The sequence below is a fragment of the Amphiura filiformis genome, chromosome 3, assembly GCF_039555335.1.
Source record: "Amphiura filiformis chromosome 3, Afil_fr2py, whole genome shotgun sequence".
Classification (NCBI taxonomy): Eukaryota; Metazoa; Echinodermata; class Ophiuroidea; order Amphilepidida; family Amphiuridae; genus Amphiura; species Amphiura filiformis.
In genome coordinates this window covers 72,531,219-72,554,590 of record NC_092630.1, presented here as the reverse complement: position 1 = coordinate 72,554,590, position 23,372 = coordinate 72,531,219, and the positions used below count along the sequence as shown (strand labels likewise).

The window sequence follows — 23,372 nt, the reverse complement described above, 5'->3', positions numbered from 1 at the left end:
TACACTGACCTGAGCATTAAGAATGTATATGCAGTCTTAGTGTCAGGTTATTACTTTTTTTTGCTATTTGAAAATTAAAAGGGCAGATATTGCACAGAAGAATTCTTGCCTATTTGTTACTGATCAAACTACTGTAGTGGGTAACATTGCTGTAAATTAGCTATATGAAATACAAGATGAAATTGGGTGACAATGTTTAACTAAGCTGCAGCTCTAGCTGTGTTTCTCCATTACTCCTTTTCTTTCTACAACTAAAAATCCACAACAAAGAAATTCAGTTTATTTACTTGTGCATTTGCTGAACTGAATAATGAAATAGCCTGCACCCAAACGTTTGCAAAATACAGTTGGATAGTGTTTCTTCTAAATGTTTAGGACCGAGCATGGATATCTGCCACTACTGAGCGTGTCAGGAGTGGGTTCATGAAGCATCTCATTTCAGTTAACTTCATTGGATGTGTAGGCTACCATAGTTTGAGTCCAGTCCATTTGATACATCTATAGCTACCCCATGCGAATAGGCCTAGTATTGAGGCACGGATGGTCCATCTTAGTAAGCGCCCAGTCAATGAGGGAGGAGGTACACTGTGTAAAGGAATAAATCAACAACAAAATTAATTACAAGAAGTATTAAATTATGCTGATGAATTTCTATATCAAAAGTTGCAAGATTTACAAGGGGAGAAAGTCGTCAGAACAAAATTGGCTAAAAATTTACATGCAATTTTCATGCGCTTCGCTCACATTTGTCCCAGTAAAGTTATTTTGGGAGCATGTCAACATTACGATTTGCAATTTTGATAGTTGCAAGATTTACAAGGGGGAGAAAGTTGCCATGACAAAATTGGCTCAAAATTTACATGCAAACTTTCATGTGCTTCGCTCACATTTGTCCCAGTCAAGTTATTATGGGAGCATGTCAACATTACGATTTGCAATTTTGATAGTTGCAAGATTTACAAGGGGGAGAAAGTTGCCATGACAAAATTGGCTCAAAATTTACATGCAAACTTTCATGTGCTTCGCTCACATTTGTCCCAGTCAAGTTATTATGGGAGCATGTCAACATTACGATTTGCAATTTTGATAGTTGCAAGATTTACAAGGGGGAGAAAGTTGCCATGACAAAATTGGCTCAAAATTTACATGCAAACTTTCATGTGCTTCGCTCACATTTGTCCCAGTAAAGTTATTATGGGAGTATGTCAACATGACGATTTGCAATTTTGATAGTTGCAAGATTTACAAGGGGGAGAAAGTTGCCATGACAAAATTGGCTCAAAATTTACATGCAAACTTTCATGTGCTTCGCTCACATTTGTCCCAGTCAAGTTATTATGGGAGCATGTCAACATTACGATTTGCAATTTTGATAGTTGCAAGATTTACAAGGGGGAGAAAGTTGCCATGACAAAATTGGCTCAAAATTTACATGCAAACTTTCATGTGCTTCGCTCACATTTGTCCCAGTCAAGTTATTATGGGAGCATGTCAACATGACGATTTGCAATTTTGATAGTTGCAAGATTTACAAGGGGGAGAAAGTTGCCATGACAAAATTGGCTCAAAATTTACATGCAAACTTTCATGTGCTTCGCTCACATTTGTCCCAGTCAAGTTATTATGGGAGCATGTCAACATGACGATTTGCAATTTCAGTGCTGTATATACTTGGACATTTCAATAATAATATTTTTGAGCACTTACCTCATGATCCGTTGGATCTCTGGTATTGATATTTGTTTATTCCAGCACTCTTTGATACCTGGTAGATGACCAATACCAACCACACCTACTACTACAGGCCGCACATAATCTACAATGGGAGCAAAATGGAAATCAATGACATTGTTATTAACACTCAACCTCTACTAATATAATTTATAATAATTTTTGCATCAATTTGGTATAATTTGTATTTTTGTACAGTTGGAGCTCCTTGACTCTACATCATGCAGTAGTTCTATTGTGCAAATGGGAAGATATCAAAAATGATTTAACATTTGATTGTTTCAAAACTAGTATAATTCTTGTTCCATAATGATGTTGGTACATATGTACTATACTCATCCCATTATAACCCCACCCCCTTACAATGTAAGTTTGAATGTCTTTTGAAAGCTTCATCGTAAAATTCATTGAGACAATGTCAAAGAAAATAGGTTCAGTCTCTTTGCATATTTTGTAAAACCATGTTCCAACCTTTCAATTTATTTTACTGTTTACAAACAGCTCTGTAGGTATGATGAACTGTTTATGAAGGTGGAGCATATTATGAATACCTATAAACTTTCATGAAGTTAACAAAATATATGTTAACTATCCTGTGTACTTCATGCTACACCAACCTGCTAATTACTGACAGGTTGTCAGATTTTTCATTTCTGCGATACATCCGATCACAATTGTTTATGCCTGTTGCCAAATTGATACAAATGATACATATCTCCAATTATCTCCAGTAATCAATTTGTATCTCCAATTATATATATTTGACTGCTGCTTATTTTGATGATGATAACAGAGACAGAGAGAGTGATAACTCTGACGCATTATGCGACAATTACCTCCTTCTTGTTCAGCATTTGGTATAGGTTGTGCGCATGCCTTCAGTGATGCAGTCAGGAATGTATCTCTCTCAGTCACAAACACCTCACTTAAAGCGGGAAATTCTCCCGTCATCTCTTCCAACATTTCCATTAGCAAGTCCTTCTGTTTACACTTTTCAACTTCTTCCTTACTGGAGATTACAAACAATTAAAACAAGGTTAATACACTTTTAGTGGCAACAGAGGGGGTCAGTTCAATTCTTGATTTGTTTGGATTAATTTTATGCAAATCTTTTTGTAAATCCATTAAAAGGGTATGACAGGACCCATAAGTCCTATTGTTCTTTCTATTAATAATTACCAAACATTTCGTAAAGTAAATGAAGTAATCATACCACCTTGTTTAGTGTATAGGTACACGAATACTGTCAAACCATTGCCATAATAATATAAGCTGAGCAATGTTGACTTCTCAATGAGTTTGCAACAACAGAGGGCATAGTAACCAATCACACACACGTGTGGTTAGAGAGGAAATAGGGTAAACTATTTTACCTGATATACTACAGGCCTATCACCCTAAAACCATCCAGGTTTTGGGGTGATAGACCCGTAGCCAGTACAGAGAGAAAAATAGGTCCCCTATTACTATTACCCCATCATTAACCATGTAGTATTTGTTTTAGTACACCTCATTGTGATTCGGGGGATGAGGCAGGAAAATAATCAAAAAGAGTTAAAGCTATTCTCCATGAAAAACACTTGTGATTTGTAAATTGACCAATGAATTAGCATGATTAAATAGTTCATGAATATATATGAGGTATAACATGTAATACATGCTGCACACATTAAGCCCACAAAACCCAAGAAGAATACCAATGGTACTTTAAGCTGTTGCTAGTTTGACCACTGAAGGAGTTGAAAGATGTTTATTTTTCCTCCTCAATTGTCCATTCCATTCTTGCCCAATTGTAATACTTACGTAATTGGATCTTTACTTGTGATGAGGTACCATGCTAGTCTGAGTTTCTGCCAAGGTGTCAATGCTCCCATTGCTCTGTTTAAGGTGATCTGAATAGGTCTATCTCCAAGGTGAACTTTGCAACCTGGGATCTTTTGTGCCTGTAGAAATTGGTAACAATCATGATTTTGATATTTCAAAATAGTGCAAATAATACAAGAGAATAGTTTGACACCTCTATTAACACTACTTGTAAATGTAATCTAATCCTAGCCTTGATCTCTTAATTCAAAGCCTAAAACCTTAACCACACATCAATCCGAAACCTAACCCTGACTCAAATCCTAAACCTAACCCTATTCTCTTGGTGTAGCGGCAGTTATGTGCTCTGCAAATGTGTCTACAGTGATCATAATAATTGCATGAAATACTCATATGGAGTTTCATCAATGTTACTCCCCTCCCTCAAACTCAAGCCCGGGGGCGGGGGCACTCCCATATATTGACATATGTCATGTGCCCATGAAAAGACCCCAGTATTTTTGGCAAATCCTACACCCAATGACCCCGGTTTTAGCAGCCTACACTGCATGAATGGCCCCCTTTTTTGAACAATTAGTCTTCCAAATTGAAATTTCAACGCACTATACACATTTTCAGCAAAATGAACGAGTTTTGTCTATTTCGTACTGTAAAATTGGGTAAAAAGCTATTTTTGATTGTCAATAATGTGAAATTTTGGGCGCTCGCATACAAAATCACCAAATTTTTGACGTTGCCAACAACGAATGATCCCCTTTTTTCTGAAAATTCCTGCACCAATAGACTCCTAGTTTCATAGTAGCTATGCTGCAGATATTTTATGCCTTATGGTATTGGGATAAAGGTGTTCTTTGAGATCCGACTTGAATTACATGAGAGTTGAGCCAGGTGTGTCAATTGAGGATGTTTAAAACAGCTGTTTGGAAACAATTTTAGAATACTTTATATAAGCATGATTTTACATGCAAGCATTTTCCTATCTATTTTTACAACAGCTGAAATGACCTTCCTAATTTGCTACTGCAGCTAAATTGCAATAAAATGCTGGGATAAAATGCTTGCATTACAGGAACTATTCCATATAACATGCAAATTGCAATGTACTATTGTCACCAGCCCATTATTATAATGGGCTGGTGACAATAGTACATTATTTAGTTCTAAAATGGTTGTTTCATTGATGTGTGGGATGTGTGTGTGCGTTTGTTTTCCCAGCCCATTTGGGACATTTTTGTGTGTTTTCACACCAAACGGGGACTACAGCATAACCCCGCATTCTAAAAATATAAACATCTCAAAAAAAATAACTAACCCCCCTTAAATAATGGCCATTATTCAAAAAGGGGCTATTGGATTACAAATCTATAAAATGCGTTGGAAGCAGAATTTATTTCTGCGCATTTTGACACTTCATTTGATACGATAGCCCAGAATACAATAAAACACCGGTCAATTTAATATAGTGAGGTCCAGTTTTGAAAGTTGCACTTACATACAAATTTTTACAATACAAAAACACTCAGATATCATTACACAGATTTCCTTCCATTACAGTGAATACAAAATCAATACAATTTACTGCAACTTTCAAATCTTGGGTTACACTGATTTAAATGTACGCTGTGGCGTCAATATTTAGTCAATTGCAGCAAATGAGGTGTCAAAATGTGCAGATATAAATTCTAAAAACAGATTTGTAATACAATCACCCGTTTTTGAACAATGGTCATTATTTAATGGAGGTTAGTTACTTTTTTTGAGATGTTTATTAAAAAAATTACCTTTATGCAACCGGGAAGAATTAGGAGGTTTTCTTTTTAACCAAGTGAAAAAGAAAATCAGTAAAAAGTCCCCAGTTATGTGGTTAAAACTTGAGTGTTTTTTCCTGGGTGAATAATTGTTGTCTGTTGACACAGACAGTGCTTGTGTGGGGTGTTGTATGTGAGTGGGGGTGTCTTACCTCTTTGAAAGCTCGTCTGAATTCTCCTCCTGGTGCCATTCCAAGTTCTTTGGTGAGATGAGCTGATAAATTAAGGAGAAGTAACTGCATAACACCACCAATGAATCCATGCTAGAAAATTTATATAATGAAATGAAATAGGTTTACTGCCAGCTCAGTCAGTCTACAACACATAAGACCATTGGGGGATGTTTTGTGGATGGGAAATCATCATTTTTTACTTCTTGCTTCCCTTCTTCTGAAAATATATTTTTCTGCACAGCATCTGTCACCTGCCCCCACCACCCAGATAAATCCTCTTCCTGAACAACAGTTCAGAACAATTATCAAATACATGCTTTGCTTCAAAAAGGATACAGAACCAGGAAAATGCATGATGTAATAGATGTTACAGGAAATATACCATATATTTGCCCACCATATTACAGGCATGAGAATTTTCAGTTTAAAAACTGAATAAGTCAAAATTTCCACAACTTAACATTTTTGTTACTTTTTGCCCAAGTTCACACACATTTTCAGTTTTTTTTAGGAAAGTGCAGTCTCATGCCTGATATTAGAGCAAAACAAACATGGCTCTCTAAACCTCTTTTGGGTTGCTTTTATACATCAGTGATTCAGTGTTAATTATGAGCACATACTTAAGACATACATCCTAGCATTTCTACATTCTCTTATTTCTGATATATCTGAATTGCTCAATATCATGAATTGCAAAATGTAAACAGGCATATGTAGATAGTCATAAAAATGTATAAATTGCATTAAATTTATTTCTGCAGATGGGATTATAAAAAAGACAAAGAAAGATTTTAATTAAAATCAACCTCATGCACAATACAGTAATTAGTATTGCCAGCTAATATCTAAACAAATTATATTATAAATAAAATATGAAAATATAATAGCCAATCATAATTGATAAAATAAAAATGGCAACATATATAAATGGACATAGGCATTTAGCGCCTTTCATGTAGATCTGGTATTAAATTAATATCATAAGTGCTTTACATCCAGATTAAAATTTTTTTTTTTTCTGTTTTCAACTCTCATTTGCCAGTGCTAGAATTTTCTTTACTGAAAATAACATATGAAACGAGACCATCTGCATAAATCAAATCTAACATGTTCCACTTCACCAATTTTAATATTGTTCTATAATTGACACTGTATGGATTGGTAAACCATTTACCACTGAATCCATCTACACACAATATAAATAAACCCAGATTGAAGCTTGATGAAAGATTTCAATAATAGCATATACATGTAGGGCCTATATTAGTGAAATGACGCTACACGTTTGTGATGATGTGTGCATGTAGAATGAAAAAATGAAGCAGTCTTTTCATGATGCTATTGGAAACTAAATTTATACCTGAATTCCTAATGAAACACATGCAACTGTGGCTTACATGTAAAGTAGCAAATAAAAAAAAGCCACTACATGCCAGGCCTGGAAAATTGGCAATTTGGCAATCTCCTTGCTGGGAAATTTTGTCATTTGAAGGGAAATTTTGCTTTTCTGGATAAAGAAATGGTGGAAAATCCTGCTAAGTTGGAGGGAAATTTATCTCTATTGCCGGGAAATAAACATTTTTTTTGCAGGCCTGCTACATGCACACGTAAAATGTATGGCTAAAACTCCCTTGTATATTATATGTGGACATAACACTTGGCACCTGGTGGATGTTGTCCAGTGGTTATTATCCTTGGGAGTATTTTAAATTTCTACTAACATTATGTACAAATATTATGTTTTTGATCAAGCTATAAATATCATCACAAAATAAAAAAACATTGATTTAAAAAAACAGATATTTCCCTTCAACCTACCTGCTTCATTGATAACATAAATTTCTCAGTATTGAGATCTTTGGCCTCCCTTAACAATGTCTCTTCGTCGAGTTGCAGTATACTTAGTCTACCTTTACATAGTTCTACCATTACAATATCTGGTTGTACTGCCTCAATGGTCTGCAACAAGGTGAGAAAGAAATCCAATATCAGATATGCACAAATTTGATGTAAAAAAATTGTGATAAGATAACATTAGCAATCATAACAATGCATTTGACAATTTGATGTAAATATGATAGCAGAGATGCCACTCAGTTTCACTCAAAAAACCTGAAACTGGTGAGAAAAACCTGAAAAAGCACATGAATGCAGGCCAAGACTGAAAATAAATAAAAACCCAGGAATTTAGACTCACAAAAAACCCGAATTCAGGCTAAATCCTGAAGTGGCATCTCTGTGATAGTATTCTTAACATTACATTTGAGTAACGTTTTTAAGTGTAGACAGTTGGTCACGTAGTAGGGCATATATGGGTCTTTGCATTTATTATTTTCAGCCCTGATTGGCAATCTTCACAAATATTTTAACATTTAAATCTTACTTTCTTTTGTTTGTGTGTGTATGAAAAATGTTGAAATTTTCCCATATCGTTATAACTGCTTTATCATCATTATTCTGAATTAAGCAATGTATGAAAATATCATTTATTAATATAACTCAAAAGTGCAATGCTCCAAAATACCATCTAAACTTAATTAAATTTCAAGCTGGATTTTCCCTCACATAGGCCCTACATGTACATAATTTCCAAAGCACAGCACAGAGATGAAAATTGATAATGCATCCCATATCCATTAAGACTACTTTATTTTACTTTACTTATAAACAGCTCTATAGTCTAATTGAAGCGAATGAAAACATTGTGAGCCCATGATATATAAAAGTTGCCTGCCCAAAATATCCTGGCATGAACCATGTGACAACATATTATTTATTATTATTAGGTATTCATAGCTCACCTAACACAAAAACTGAGAAATAAAGGAAACAATATATCTACTGAACCAAATTAATTACTTCCATTGAATATTAATGGGTGACTACATTGAACAGCAAAAATAACTGCTATTTTATACTTTGCATGTTGGGTGTTTAACATATGGTTCAACAGTTGCATAATGATTACCGTTATACATGTAGCTCACACACAGGTTATGTCAAACATAACTATATTTACATTCAGAACACACTTCCATGGTCTATGGTACAGGGAACATACATTGTAAGGGCTCATATTGAAATTCCCTTACACAGGAAGGTGTGCGCCATCCTGCAGCTTCCTGTGCTAGCCTTCTTTTGTTAAAATCCTGGGCAGGGTGTATCACTGATGCATATAATCCATCCGTTTTATGACCGAGCTTTCCTGAGGCCTGCGCGCGCTTAGCGAGGGGAATCCTGCCTTCTTTCTGTGTGAAAACGTGGTAGGGTAATTCAATATGAGCCCTAAACATGAATGTTTTTTAAGTTCCCTGCACATTAATTTGTGAAATTTGTGAAAATGTTAATGACAGTTTTTAATATATTCTTGTTTAGACTGCATTAAGTTTTTGTGAAAATTTTTTATTTGTTTGTTTTTTTATTATCTAAATATACTTGAGTAAAGTATGCACACCATGTGAAAATTTCTTCAACCAAAATATGATACCTGGCAAGATATTTTCTTGCAGATGTGTGAGTCAGTTTGATCACATGATTAATCACCAAACACACCCACAGGTAGGGCCTACACATCCAGTGTTCGAAATTTTGGTTTTCTGATTGCCCGGGACAACCAAAACATGCACCGGACAACTGAAAATAATGCTCTAGTTGTCCGGCGGACAACCAAAGATCTACAGCCAAAAGTCACTTTTTCAGCATGTTAGTTTGCTCAAACCTGACACAACTGATGAATTGTTAAATATTTAAGAGAAATTGTTCATAAATTGACTACACTCACTCCACTTTATTGGTCACATGTAGTTGTTTCAGATTGCGGCAGCTTACGGACAACCAAAAACTTTGGTGGACAACCAGAAATTACAACCTGGTTGTCCGTGGGACAACCCCTTTTATTTTCTTAATTCGGACACTGTACACATCCATACATGTACCTGCATGTAACCCCTTCCAAACAAACACAAACACACCCCTGCACTAATAATTTTTGCAGAGGACCTGAAAAAAGTCCAATGTCCTTGGTGTGTTGTCATGTCAAGTCCTCAAAAAGTCCATAATACCAAGCAAGTGTTAAAATGGTTAACGCTTCTAGCATAGGGCGTAGTAGGGTACAAGACCTCATTTTTCGCCATTTAAGAAGGACATAAGTAACGAGGATGTGTGTTTAGGTCCTCATTAAGCACAAGGTTCTTGGTGTGTTGTTATGTTTGGAATCCTTGGAGTAGTGGAAGACACACGCCTACATGTAAAGTTGTAAACCCTGCCACACTAGGAGGTCATATGACTTGCTATACCATGGACACACTCCACACACCCCCCACACACACCCAATTATTATACTATCTACATGTAGGCAATACATACAAGGGGGTATCAATAAGTTTTTGAAATCGCACAGAAGTGAAAGAGCTATATCAATGAAATTTTGTCAGTGCAATCACTGGTCCTTATGTACATTTTGGTGCAAAAATGGTCTCATAAGTAAGTTTACTTTTTTTACAGGCGCTAGATGTCAGTACCTGCCTATGTAACTAGATGCCAATAACCTGCTACCCCAGTTACTGCGCATAACCAGCAAAATGGAGAACATTGAGGCATGCAGCGTGATTAAGTTCCTTTTTAAGGGTTACAGTGCCCAGAAAATCTGTGATGAAATAAAAATTCCTTTTCCAAAAAGCAACATATCACAATCACCACCGAAGATAACTTTCATTTTATCATCGATTTTCTAGGCACTGCAACCCTTCAAAAGCAGGATCTTAATAACGCTGCTTGCCTCAATTTTCTCAATCTTGCAGTTTATGTGCAGTAACTGGGGTAGCAGGTTATTGGCATCTAGCACCACCTGTAAAAAAAGTAAACATACTTATGAGACCATTTTTGAACCATAGTGTACATAAGGACCAGTGATTGCACTGACAAAATAGCTCTTTCACTTCTGGGCGATTTCAAAAACTTTTTGATACTATTTATTTTGACACTTACTTGAGCTACATCTTCATGGCTTCTTTCACTAAAATGTGCAGTACCAATAAGATACACTTTGGCTCCTGTTTCAGACTCCAAAACTGTGACTGTCTCTGGTAAGGCTGGATTAATCTGCCGTCGGTGGTATTTCAACCTCAACAATTCTACATCGTCCATAGTGTCCTCATAGTCAGATTCTACTCCACTACTAAGATCATACTCTGCATTGCTATCATTCTGACTTAATGTATGGCCATCTTCATCATTGTCTGTGTTAATATGATAGCTACCAAATTCACTCTCGCTATCATCACACATATCGTCCCCTGCTCCTAACCCACCTCCGGGTACAAGAGGAGGGGCAGGAGCTGCATCAGCCTCATCATGGTGAGCATTTTCACCTAGTCGTCGGTAGGTCCCAGTACCTAGCAAAGTCTCATCATCACCTGAGTCTGGGTTGTGAGGAGAATAACTACCATGATCACATACGCTGTCACCTTGGCTCTCTTTATCACTGTTGATGTCATAACTAGCATGGCGATCACCACCTTCACCGTCACTGAAGTCCAGGTGATCTATGTTGTAGTCCTTTTCAACTGGTGACTGTGGGCTTGTTCCTTGGTTCGTTGTACCATTTTGTCTTGCACCATTTACTTGAGCACTGGTGGCATAATTGTGATCTATAAATAAAATAACATAAGGAGTAATCATTATTGTTACTATTATACTCCAGTTCCCTGCCTAGTAAATCTGGACACTACTGTGCTCAAAACAGATGGCTTTACACCAGAGCTCATTATTTATACTCTTGCTCTTGATCTGAATGATTCCTCCTGATATGAATTTACGATAAAAGAAACTAGAAACGTAGTGGTTTTCGACACAAGGCGTCAATTGGGATGCCTCCACCATGGGGCGATTTAAAGTCAGAAAGATTAAAATGTAACACTTTATGAGTGGTAAACAAACATACAATGTAACCTCAAATGACCTTTGACCTCTGTATGTGATGTTGGATACCACCAATACGTGAAGGTGCCCATACTGCAGGTACAATCCAAATTTGGTTTCATTAGGATTTAACCTGTTCATATGTGACAAAATTACAATTTATTATTTCAGCCATAAGTTGACCCCCCAAAAATCAATATCAGACATCGAGCACCAACTTTTACTTCAGGTATGTTTTAGATTGGTCCCAGATGAACTCCTACAAAATGTTCTAGCTTGGTGCTAAAGCTCCTTCTAAGTTAAACAAGCCCACACATCGACATTGTATAACACCAAGGTATAGGGATTTGTGGACTTTTTTGTAAATCAGCAACTCCCTAGATACATTAGTGTTATGTATGTATGGTATTGTTTGACTAAGAAGGAATCTTTCATAGGAATTCATTTGGGACCAATCTAAAACATACCTGAAGTAAAGGTTGGTGCTCAATGGGTGACATTGATTTTTTTTGGGGGGGGGGCTGAAATAATAAATTGTAATTTTTGATAAGCTTCAGAGTAGCAAATTGAGCTCAGACAGGCTTGATGAGATACAAAGTTAGTACTTTATATTATCTACCAACTCCATAAATAAAAAGATAAAATAAAAGACAATAAAAACATAAATGTAGTTTCAGGGCAGAGGCCCCCAGAGTATGGTTTAAATGAATTTTTCCCCATTTTGGGGGCCATATAATTTTGTTTAGAAGCAAGATATGGATTTGAAATCTATATACCCCAAGTAGGGCATTTGAATGTTCTGGGGTGTAGTTTGGGAGAATTGGCCACTTGAAGTTTGACTTTCACGCGACAATGCACTTTTCATGCCGACCCCCCCCCCCCATTTCAAATTGACGCGGTACGGAAACAAAATGGCGTTAGAGGTATGGTGTACACCACTTGTTGAGTTGGCATGGAATGACTCACCTACAAAAAATCTCATTTGGAAACAATGCCAATATACATTGCTCTCATTTGTAGGTGACAATCTAATGTTAACATTATGAGTTTGAAGAAGCTACCATTTACCAAACCAAAGTTATAAGAGAGGAGGTAGAGCTTAATGAATGACCCTCATATAATTTCAAAAAGTAAGGGCACTAGGGCAGTCCGGTGAAAATACAGTGTGTACTTTTGCTCTCAGGTCCCACAAAAAATACTGTGCAAACATCGCTATCCGATGATATGAACACAAATTACATGGTTTACGGTACAAAATAGTGTAATTTTTGATCCTAGCACCTGGCTAGAAAAAAATGTGATTTGCTCCGCGAATAATTGATGTTTTCTGACGACAGCTGCTGTTTGTTTTATGACCCAGTTTTCCGGCCATCACGCAGCTCTTAGGTTATCGTACTCTTGAAGTTTAGCAATGTGACACAATGTACAGTAAAGTAATGGAAGTTCAGAAGTAAACAGAGCCGATCATGACGGGCGATTATATCAAATAGGCAACATTTGCTCTAAAACGTTAATTTAACAGTTGACTCATCAAAATAACTATCATCTAAAGCTGAACATCATTCATAACCTCTCATGAATGATATCACTGTTCTTCAATTGCATCGAGCACTTTCAACCGGCAGTTTTCATTTACGCTGAGTAAAATAACAAATAGATGAATAAATATTTAAAAAATAAATAAATCAGTATTAAACAAACATAGTAATACTCATCATCATCAGCCATATTCAGCCTAGCCTCCCCAAGTTGACACCAAAGATTCCTGTCATTTGTTTTTGCAATCCACCTGATCCCTATAAAATTTGATATCTCATCCCTCCATCTGACTTTCTATCTGCCTTGGTGTCTTGAGCCCAGCCAAGGCTTCCATTCTGTGACATTCTTTGCCCATCTATTATCTCATTTATCTGTTGATCTTGCAAGATGGCCAGTCCAACGCCATTTCTTAATCTTTATTGTGTGAATTATGTCTGTGTCTTCTGTTTGGCTCCTGATCCTATTTTTTTTAGGCCCAGCATGCATCTTTCCATGCTATGCTGTGCAGTTTTCAGTTTTTGCTCCATCCTCTTCAGTATAGTGACTATGTTTCAGCTCCGTAGGTCATCATGGTTGATATTAGTTGAAAACCTTTCATTTCAAGTTGGCATTGTTTCTCATGATGTTGTTGAGCTTGCTAAATGCACATCAACTAGCCCTAGTCCTACTTTATACTTCATCCATGTGATTGTGAGTCATGTTGATTAGTTGTCCTAAGTACACATTGATCCACCTTTTCCGTTTCTGTGTTTTCTACCATTACCAACTGTTCTGTGGCGAACTGGTTGAACATGAAGTTTGTCTGACTGTTTAATCTTTAGTCCCACTTGGTTACTTTTCTGGTTCAGATCATTGATCATTTCTCTTAGATCTTTGGCATTGTTTGTTATGACTATAGATATCATCTGTGCAGCGAAGGTGACTTAGGTAAGGTTATCTCCGTTTATGCTGATGTCCTTACTTTCCCAGTCCAGGTGACGTATAATTTCTTGAAGTGCCGCATCAGATAGTTGAAATGGTATCTCCTTGTCCCACCCGTCTTTGGATAGATATCTTATCACTGTCCTTGTGGAGGCATTTTTGAAGTGCCTTTGCTGTAGATAGTATTTACACGTAATATCTGGATGTTTCCAGGATGCCTTGCTGTTTGAGGGCTGTGATGGTGCCTGGATCTGTTATCAAAAGCTTTTTTGTAGTCAATGAATCCAAGGCACAGCAGCTATCTATATTCACCCATCTTTTCAACAATTTGGTCGGTGACATGAAGGTGGTCCATGGTAGAATAAGCCTATTACCGTATTGGTCCGAGTATAGTCCCACCCGTTTTTTTGGTGAAAATTTTTCACAATTGGGGGTGGGATTATACTCAATTTCAAAAAAAAAAAAAAAAAAAATTAATTTTTTTCCGGTTTTGGAGTGTCCCTGGACCTAGACCTAGATGCTAGGATCATTATAGGTTGACCTAAAAAAAAAAAAAAAAAAAAAAAAAATTTCAAGATGTTTTGTATATTGTATTTTGTATTCATGTCATACTCTATTAATGATATCAAAATGTATTGAATTTGAGTCCCTCCTGAGAATCCTACCCGGGCAATTCAAATTCAATACATTTTGATATCATTAATAGAGTATGACATGAATACAAAATATCAATTTTCGTATTAAAAATACAAAACATCTTGAAAATTTCTTTTTTTTTTTTTTTTTACAATTTCTGAAATTTTTCAAAAATTGGGGGATGGGACTATACTCGAACGTGGGACTATACTCGGACGAATACGGTATTAGTAATGGGCCCAAATAAGTAAGTTTTAAAAAATAAATAAAATATTAAATACTACCGGTACTTAATTGCTGTGACCCTATGTAGGTCGCCAGCTGCAATGCTGTGCTTAAATCCTGGCATCAATTTTAAAAACTAGAGCGGTTACCGCACCAAAGCTGAACCATGAGTGGTATACCATTTGTCACCTGGGAGTTCATACCTTCTTGGGATATGTGAAAAGGACCCAAAATAGGAATATTGACCTAATTAAGTCTCATAAGCAGGGTCACCACTGGTGGGGAAAATATTTTTATTAGCTTATATATATAATTTTTACTTTCTCTTTGATTTGACACCACTCAGGGAGTCATATTTTCTTGGCAGTTCAAGATATATGAAAAGGACCCACAATTATGAATATTGACCCAGGTCGTTTAAGGAGTGTCACCCGGATTGGAAAATTATTTCAATTACATGTTCTTTACTTTTTTGTCTTTCATTTGACACCACTCAGGGGTCACACCTTCTTGGCATTTCGAGATATGAAAAGGACCCAAAATAGGAAAATTGGCCCGGGTCTTATGAGGAGTGCGACCCCCGGTGGGAAAATTATTTTTATTATATTCTTTTCTTTGTTCTCTTTCATTTGACACCACTCGGGTACATACCTTCTTGGCATTTTGAGATATAAAAAGGACCCATATGAATATTGAGTTATTATGAGTGCCACACCCGGGTGGGAAAATATTTTTATTATATAATCTCTATTCTTTTCTCTTTCATTTGACACCACTTGTGGGGTCATGTAAATACCTTAGTGGCATTTTGAGATGCCCATTTTAGACCAAATGGTTAGTCAGTCTGTAAGTAAGCACTATAGTAAGGAAGTAAGTAAGATATACTCATATAGGCTGATACCATTTCATGGTTCAGCAATATTAAACAGTACTGCTGTGAATGTTTGAAACTTGATTTCCTGTTTCCCATCACTTTGTTTCAGCTCATAATGAAGCAACTTTTTCATTTATTCTGGCGATTTCCATTTCTCACAAAAATCATCCCCTTTAAATTTGGCACCACCCACATATATGTGACCTGATCTGATCCACTGAAGGCCAAAGTCAGACATTTTGAAAATTAAGTTGTAAACCATTATTAATTTGCTCAGTACACTTACTGATGTTGATTCTCCGGGTCTCTTGTATACTTGGTTGCAAAGTTATGAACTGGAGGTGTGATTGAGAGGTCTTACTTTTGGAGTTGGGGTCCTACGTCACAACATTCAGCTAAATCAGACTTAAAAGCTGAATTTGTTTGATGAGTAATGGTGGATGCTCATGTGCAGTTCCCCTTTCTCGAGCTGGTTGCTATGCGTGCGCTTGTGCAAAGGCTTCCCGGATGTCCGACTGAGTGAATGAGGTTAATAACTTTGCATCGTAACATGTCGGGCATTGTGACACAATCAAACTTGCCCCATTGCCACTGCAGGATTTTGCAAAAGAACTACCAGGAACTACTACCGGGCAATGGTGCCACTGCACAACCCCAATTAAAACCAGCCAGTCCACTTAATTAATTATTCATGAGTCCAGCACATGACCAGATTCGGCAGCCACGGAAAAAGCCGAGGTGGATTTATGAATGAAAACAAGCTTTTATGAAGATCCGGAAAGTGCCGATTGATGATTTTCGGAAAATTAAAGATGGCGGGCTGTCACTACATTTGTCAGAATGGAAATACATGCTACCGAACAGAAGTTATAGCTGTTTGAAAAATGACTTTTTACCAGTATGAAAACACACAAAATTTGTGAGTGTCATAGTCTAAGCTTAAATTTTAATTTTTGTCGTAACTTGATTAAAAAATTTGTTATGGTATTAAAAGAAGGAATTAGTTTAGCGTAAATTGAAGTTTGTTTCATGCAGTCATGCTCTTGTTTACATTGCTCGGTCGTGCATTTCCATGTTCGCAAGCAATATTCATGATGGTTTTTCTCATAAAATTCTAACAAAAAGTGACCAATCTCACGCATGTGATTGGCTGGTTTGGGGCATGCGATAGTCATTTAGTGATTTAGTAGTAGTGCTTTTGCTCATTTGCATCTACCTAGATGAAATTCGGTTGGCAAGTTTGATTGTGTGTGAAAACATTTTGCTTTCACTGAAAGAGCTATTCGAAAAGAGAAGGGGGACCATCCCGGTTCAGACAAGATGGGTGCGATACAACGTAAGTTGTCTACCCATAAATCCAGTAGAACTAGAATATCCAGAGGGGCTAGACGTTCACTTTTCGTATCTCTTTCCTTGTTGGAAAGGTATATCGTTGACGAGATAGGAACATGTACCGAACATCCGGGACCTACTCTGCCGTGTTTGGCTGAGTAACGGTACATGAACACGGTCTTTTGTGCCTATGTAAATTAGTCATTGTGTAAAGCTGTGTTTATACCCATAGGTTACTCATCATCAGAATCATTGTCGTTAACTGCACAAGTTATGTGTGCAATTCTAGAGAACGTTGACCGACAGAGGGTGTCAATATAGGCCTACGTGTCGCTTTTGAAAAACAGCGATTCATGCGCATGCTCAGCAGGCAAATACGACGGCGATTTAGTACACTGATCATGCGTGCGATTCAGATTTCTGCAAAAGCGATTGAGTGTAAATGCATCTTTAGAAATGACTGGCGATTGTGTCAGACAGTGTTCTCAAGTGGGTTTTATCATGTTAATTAGTGACCTGACATACATTTGTATTGGTTCGATCAAGCATTGATTTTTTGTACTGGATCGTTTAAGCATCTCCAACAAATTTTTCAATGTAAGTGCCTCTGGCCCTAGTGGAAGTAAAAACGGATACTATGGCCAGAGTTCTAGGGCTAAAGGTTCGTTCATACTACCACCGCATTTACGATGCGTTGGCCGTTGCCTTGCGATGCGGTGCGTTGTCGCACCGCATCTCTACTGCACATGTGCATTGCAATAAAGTTAAATACATTTTAACCTGGAAATGCGACGAGTTGCACGTTGAGTTGCGGCAAAAGTAATCGATATATCGGCATCGCAAGGCAACGCATCGCAAATGCGGTGGTAGTATGAACGGAAACAGGACGGTTCGCACCCTTTCAATTTCGGACCCGTGCACTTTCGCCCCCTTTCAATTTCGCACCCGTGCACTTTCGCCCCCTTTTTAAACCGCGGGTAATGTGCTGCTTTTGCTCGATGACGCACGCTCGATAGCTTCAACTCTCGGCGGTACAGTGGGGTGTTGTATGTGTATAGTATTGGTTGACTGTTTAGTGTTGATTGTGTTTGCAGTACCGGTACTGAGTCCGGCGTGTACAAAAGCAAATAGTATGTTTACCCGGGATGTTGATGATGGACTCTCCGGTTCGATTGAATTTAATAGGTCTATATTATTACAATGTATTCAATGTGCTTCGACTGAAGATTGGTATTAATTATGTTTTTGATTTGTTATTTTATTTTACTTAGGCCTATTTTATTTTATTTTATTTTACTTTATTTTATTTCATTTCTATTTTATTTTATTTTAGGCCTATTTATTATTTTTATATTAGGGTAGGTGCAGGTAATATGGGACAGCAGGTAATATGGGACACCTGTTTTCATTTTAACAAAAAGTAGCTTAGAGAAGGTAGGCACTTTAAGTTGATTTGTTAAGTGTTTAGAGACATCAATTGTGCTTCTAGAAATGCAGTTTTGGAGTCTGTGTATCAAACTCTTGGAAATCAATGCCAAAAGAGTGAAATTGCCCAAAACATTATGTCGCTTTTTTTTGGCCTGATATAAAATCAATGACGTCACATTTTATGATTGTGTATCCAAAAACTCTGGTACTGAGGGGCATTTGTCATTTTTATGATCTTTAGGTGATGGGTTAAGCTTATCAGCAGGTAAAATTCCACTGACAAGTGGCACTTTCCGCTTATAAATGATTATTTTCTCTGATTTTCAACTGAATGGGTGCAGGTAATATGGGACACATAGGAAATTGTGTGCATTGTCAATGCGAAAAGCAAAACTATTTAGAAAATTGAATTTTCTTGTAGAAATTTGCATTTAACATTCAAAATCATGTAACAAAAATGTTTTTAGAACAAAAGAGTGATTTTCTGAACTTTTTGATTTTCACCATAGAGATAACACAGTGTCCCATATTACCTGCACATGCAGGTAATATGGGACACTTGACGATGACGTCATTTTGACGTCATAGCGTCAAACAAACATAAAAACAAGGTAACATTGCCTGTTTTATTAATCTTAAAGGACAGGTTGTTCATCATAACAATCTCTTGTGGGCATATCTTCTTTAGTTTTTATGCAAATAAGCTAAACGTCCTTAATGGTCCCATATTACCTGCAGGTACCCTATTATTATTATTATTATTATTATTGTTATTGTTATTGTTATTGTTATTGTTATTGTTATTGTTATTATTATATTATATTATTATTATATTATTATTATTATTACAATTATGTTACCTTATTAGTACTTTATTAATAGCTTTAGTAATTTAGTGTTAAATTATTTATGGCCTATAAAATTTATATAGGGCCTAATATTGATTTGGCCAAAAATTTGATGGCTTATAATTTATAATTTTATCCCATCTTTATGTTGCCGAATTGATCTTCTTTGACATGAAGCTAAGGCCCTTTACAATTGATTCTTAGTTTCCTGTTTCCCGCCCGCGTCCAAAGTTAGTAGAGAATTGCAAAATATTTAATTATTTTATTTATATTTTGGATTTTCTCTTTTAAAATAACTTAAATGACTCCCATTTGCTACTTTCTGACTTTGATCATATCAACTATAATGATGAATAAACAAAGAACATACCTGAACCATTACTTATGTATAAAATCAAACATAGTTGTAAAATAATTAAATGCTTGTCCCTTGTCGAAACGGGTTGATGTAGGTTGCGACCACTTGTTTTAAAATAAAGAAAATAAAAGATAATTAATAATTAAAAGTCGCCTCATCCCTTGTTTTCAACCATGAAACAGGTAACTAAGAATTAATTGTGAAGGGCCTAATGGGAAAAAAATATTTAGCAAATTTCTCAAAGGCAAATGTGCACAAGCAAAACAAACGCCTGGCAGCAGCTTTGCGATAATGATGTGCTGACTAACTTTCGCCACCTTTCTTCACCGCGAGTATTAGCTGCCACTAGTACGCGAAAGCGCCGGGCGTGACATGGGTTCAATCAATGCAATGGTAGCCTACGGTGACTAGGCAGTAGCACGCATATATTCGTCCCAGAACATACCCGTATCGGATCGATTGCTTGACAAGTCTCCGGGCCACGCGGCCGCGTGACTGTATACATAAGGTGTGACTTCTTCAACCCATTATGTGATGAATGACTTACGGGAAAGCGCCGGGTATGGTGTGGGTTCAATCAATGGTACCGTAAACAGACACGCAAACGTGCCATATGCCTAGTGACGTCTGATCGAGCCCTTGAAGCCCCGGGCCCCATGACGCGTGCCGGTATAAACTTGTCAAGAAATGCATACAAAGATATTTATTTACGAACAATATGTTACGATTGCATATTGAGAAATATTACAATTGCATCCATATTCTTTGCCAATATAAAATATCATTAATCAGGGAAGTTTTCTGTTAGTTTTAATGAGAAATGTAAATAATGAACCAAATGTTTTAACTTTTATGTCTTAATGAATGATGTATTTTGTCTGTGTTCTTAATTAATTTAATATATATATTAAGTGTTACGTAAATTGTATAAAACAAAGAAATGTAAATACTTTTAATGAATTTTGATATAGGCCCTATTTGATGTATCATTTTTTGATGTTTATGTTTTTAAAAAATTCTTACATAGGGCCTATGTATAATTCTACAAATTGTTATGTATATTGTTTTCATGCCGACAGGGCCCCTGTAATAGCAGATTTATCTGAAGGGTAACCCTGTATAAATATGGTTTTAATAAATAACATAAGTAAATAAACTAATTTGTGGAAAAAATGCTATCCAATTCTGCATTGTAAATGATTGACATTTATATGTTCATGATTCATTTTGTTTACCGGCCTGTCAATCACGGACTCATTATGACGATGCTTCATTAACACCACGGCATATCTTACGCGGTATCTTATAATCCGCTAAATACTTAATGCCGACAATTTTAAGGCAGGATGTTTGAACTCGAAGATGTCAATAATGTAATACTCATAATATCTTCTCTACATCAGCTCAAATGCTATTTAGAACTCGCACCATAATCTAGTACCTGAGCATGTACATTATACATATAGCTTGGCTTGCTTTGAGTGTTTTATATTCTATTGTGACAGTGTGGTGTTAGTGACATTCACGCATAAAGCGGTGCACCTGAAACAAGAGGTGGGAAGTCCAGAATTGATTGATTGATTGATTGAATAGCATCCATTTCTTAGATATTAATAAAGAAGATCGTGTAAAGGGGATGACTTTCTTTCTTTCTTTTTTATAGTGCCTTTTTTTTTATCAAGAAAGCCGCTTTGTCTTGAAACATGTCTTGTTTTTGGATGTTGCTGCACATAATAATTTATTTCTATCATTTAGATTTGTTCAGTTCATCTTAATTTCTTTGTATTTAGTTTTTTTTTCTTTCTTTCTTTCTTTCTCTTTCTTTCTTCTTCTTCTTCTTTCTTTCTTTTTTTCTTTCTTCTTTCTTTCTTACACTTACACATTAAAGTATTTATTTTGGAACTTAGCTACAAATATTATGAATTGCAACTAAACACAGAAACGCTATATTCAATTTATTATTATAACTATTATTGTTATTATTACTGTTATTATTATTATCATCATTGTTATTATTAGGGGCTGTGCAATAATTATGAGCCCTGGGGAGAGGGGGCAAGTGATTTTTGGCACACATTCATGTGGCGCCTTTTAAATAAAACGCGGAAAACAGTAGTACGGAAATGCTTTAATATGCAAATTATCCTGCTCGCTCTGCTCGCAACATATATCTAGACCATATAAGGTTTGAAAATTGGGATCCCAAAAATTTGGCATGTGTAGGGGGGGCAAAGATTTTTGGCGGGCCGAGGGGGGGGCAAACCGATTTTTGACAGGCCGAGAGGGGGGGGGGGGCAAGCGATTTTTGGTGGGCCGTTCGGAAATTAACCGGGGGGGAATTATTATTCCACAGCCCCTTATTATCATTGTTATTATTATTATTATTATCATATTATTATTATTATCATCATATTAAATTTTTTAATTAACTTTGTTTATATTATTATCATTGTTATTATTATTATTATCATTATTTTTATTATTGTTATTATTATTATTATTATGTTTATATGTTTTGTGTTACTCCCCCATTGGATTTTGTGTCATACTTTCATTGTTTTTAATTTTATCCATTGCTTGTTGACACTTGTATCCTTTTGGAACCATCCTTTGGTCGTCAGTTGGAACAAATTTCCCCTGTTTTTATACATACTATAATTAATAATTAAATATAAATTTATTATTATTACTATTTTTATTATTATTACTATTTTTATTATTGAATTCTAATTATTTCATTATTTTGGGTAAGCCTGCTGCTAAAATATCTGGCCTGTAATATATTCTGAGAAAAAAAATCGTTCCACTATTTTGTTTTAAAATATCCTTTCTTTCCTTCCTTCCCGGGTTTATCATGATTTAATAAGTGCATGCCCGCCGGCCCAGTACTATAAACATACTACGCCGCATCGCCGGGAGTTCAAGCAATCGATCGTGCATCAATCAACAGCATGACAGCAGCACAATACCCGCGGTATAAAAAAGCGAAAGTGCAGGTGCGAAATAAAAAGGGGCGAAAGTGCACGGGTCCGAAATTGAAAGGGTGCGAACCGTCCAGCATTCGTATGAACGAACCTTAAGAGGGGCACACGGTAAGGCAAAATGTTTTTCACAATGACAATGTCCTCCAAATAACCCAGAGTCTACCGATGCATGCACAGTTAACCTCTAAATAGTAACTTACCATGATGTCCATCCATGTTGAACTTCACTGAGATGTACAAGGTTAAGAGGCTGTATAACCAGCAGTGTCACAACTATCACAGTCTGGAACCAGTCTGTCCTGCCTGCCTGCTGATTAAAATTAAATATCGCGAGTATGTAAATTTGTAATAAAATGTAAGCTTATCGTAGGCCGTCAATAAAAATCAAATAAAGATGCCATTTAACGTCCAAAACAACTACTCAAACGGTAAATTGAATATAGGTGAATTTGGTACATTTGTTTTATTCCATATGGTAAGCAGTACACATCTATCATGGTGAGTAATACAATTATTACAGGCCTACTTATTTACGATTTCGGCACATTCATCACTCGCAGATTTATCGCAATCGTCGGCTGCAATTATTGTGTTACTAGAAATAGTTGACTGGAATACCTAATTTGTATAAAAAACATATTCAACATATTAAACTGTATGTTTTCGTAAATTGAATATGATTTGTATATCAAAATTGTTGTTTGGACACCTTTTTTTGTTCAACTTTTAGATTATGTTGATGTTTATTCTATTAATTTAAGGCCCTTATTTT

The 23,372-nt window shown here is 36.2% G+C and overlaps 1 protein-coding gene across 3 annotated transcripts; it reads right to left on the bottom strand.

The window, feature by feature from the left end:
* Positions 1-351: 351 nt before the first annotated feature.
* On the bottom strand, positions 352-23,190 carry LOC140149076 (traB domain-containing protein-like). 3 transcript variants are annotated; one of them, XM_072171235.1, is made up of 9 exons: positions 22,871-23,190; positions 22,801-22,835; positions 10,523-11,184; positions 7,355-7,495; positions 5,516-5,626; positions 3,535-3,674; positions 2,568-2,740; positions 1,708-1,816; positions 352-585 (listed from the first exon to the last, which is right to left on the bottom strand). In XM_072171235.1, the coding sequence occupies exons 2-9, from the start codon at positions 22,814-22,816 to the stop codon at positions 465-467; spliced, it is 1,473 nt and encodes a 490-aa protein (XP_072027336.1). In that variant the 5' UTR covers positions 22,817-22,835; positions 22,871-23,190; the 3' UTR covers positions 352-464. The 3 variants fall into 3 exon arrangements, with proteins under 3 accessions (XP_072027336.1, XP_072027335.1, XP_072027334.1); XM_072171234.1 differs by having other exon boundaries at positions 22,801-22,910; positions 23,135-23,153; XM_072171233.1 differs by having other exon boundaries at positions 22,801-22,910; positions 23,127-23,151.
* Between the last annotated feature and the right edge of the window lie 182 nt (positions 23,191-23,372).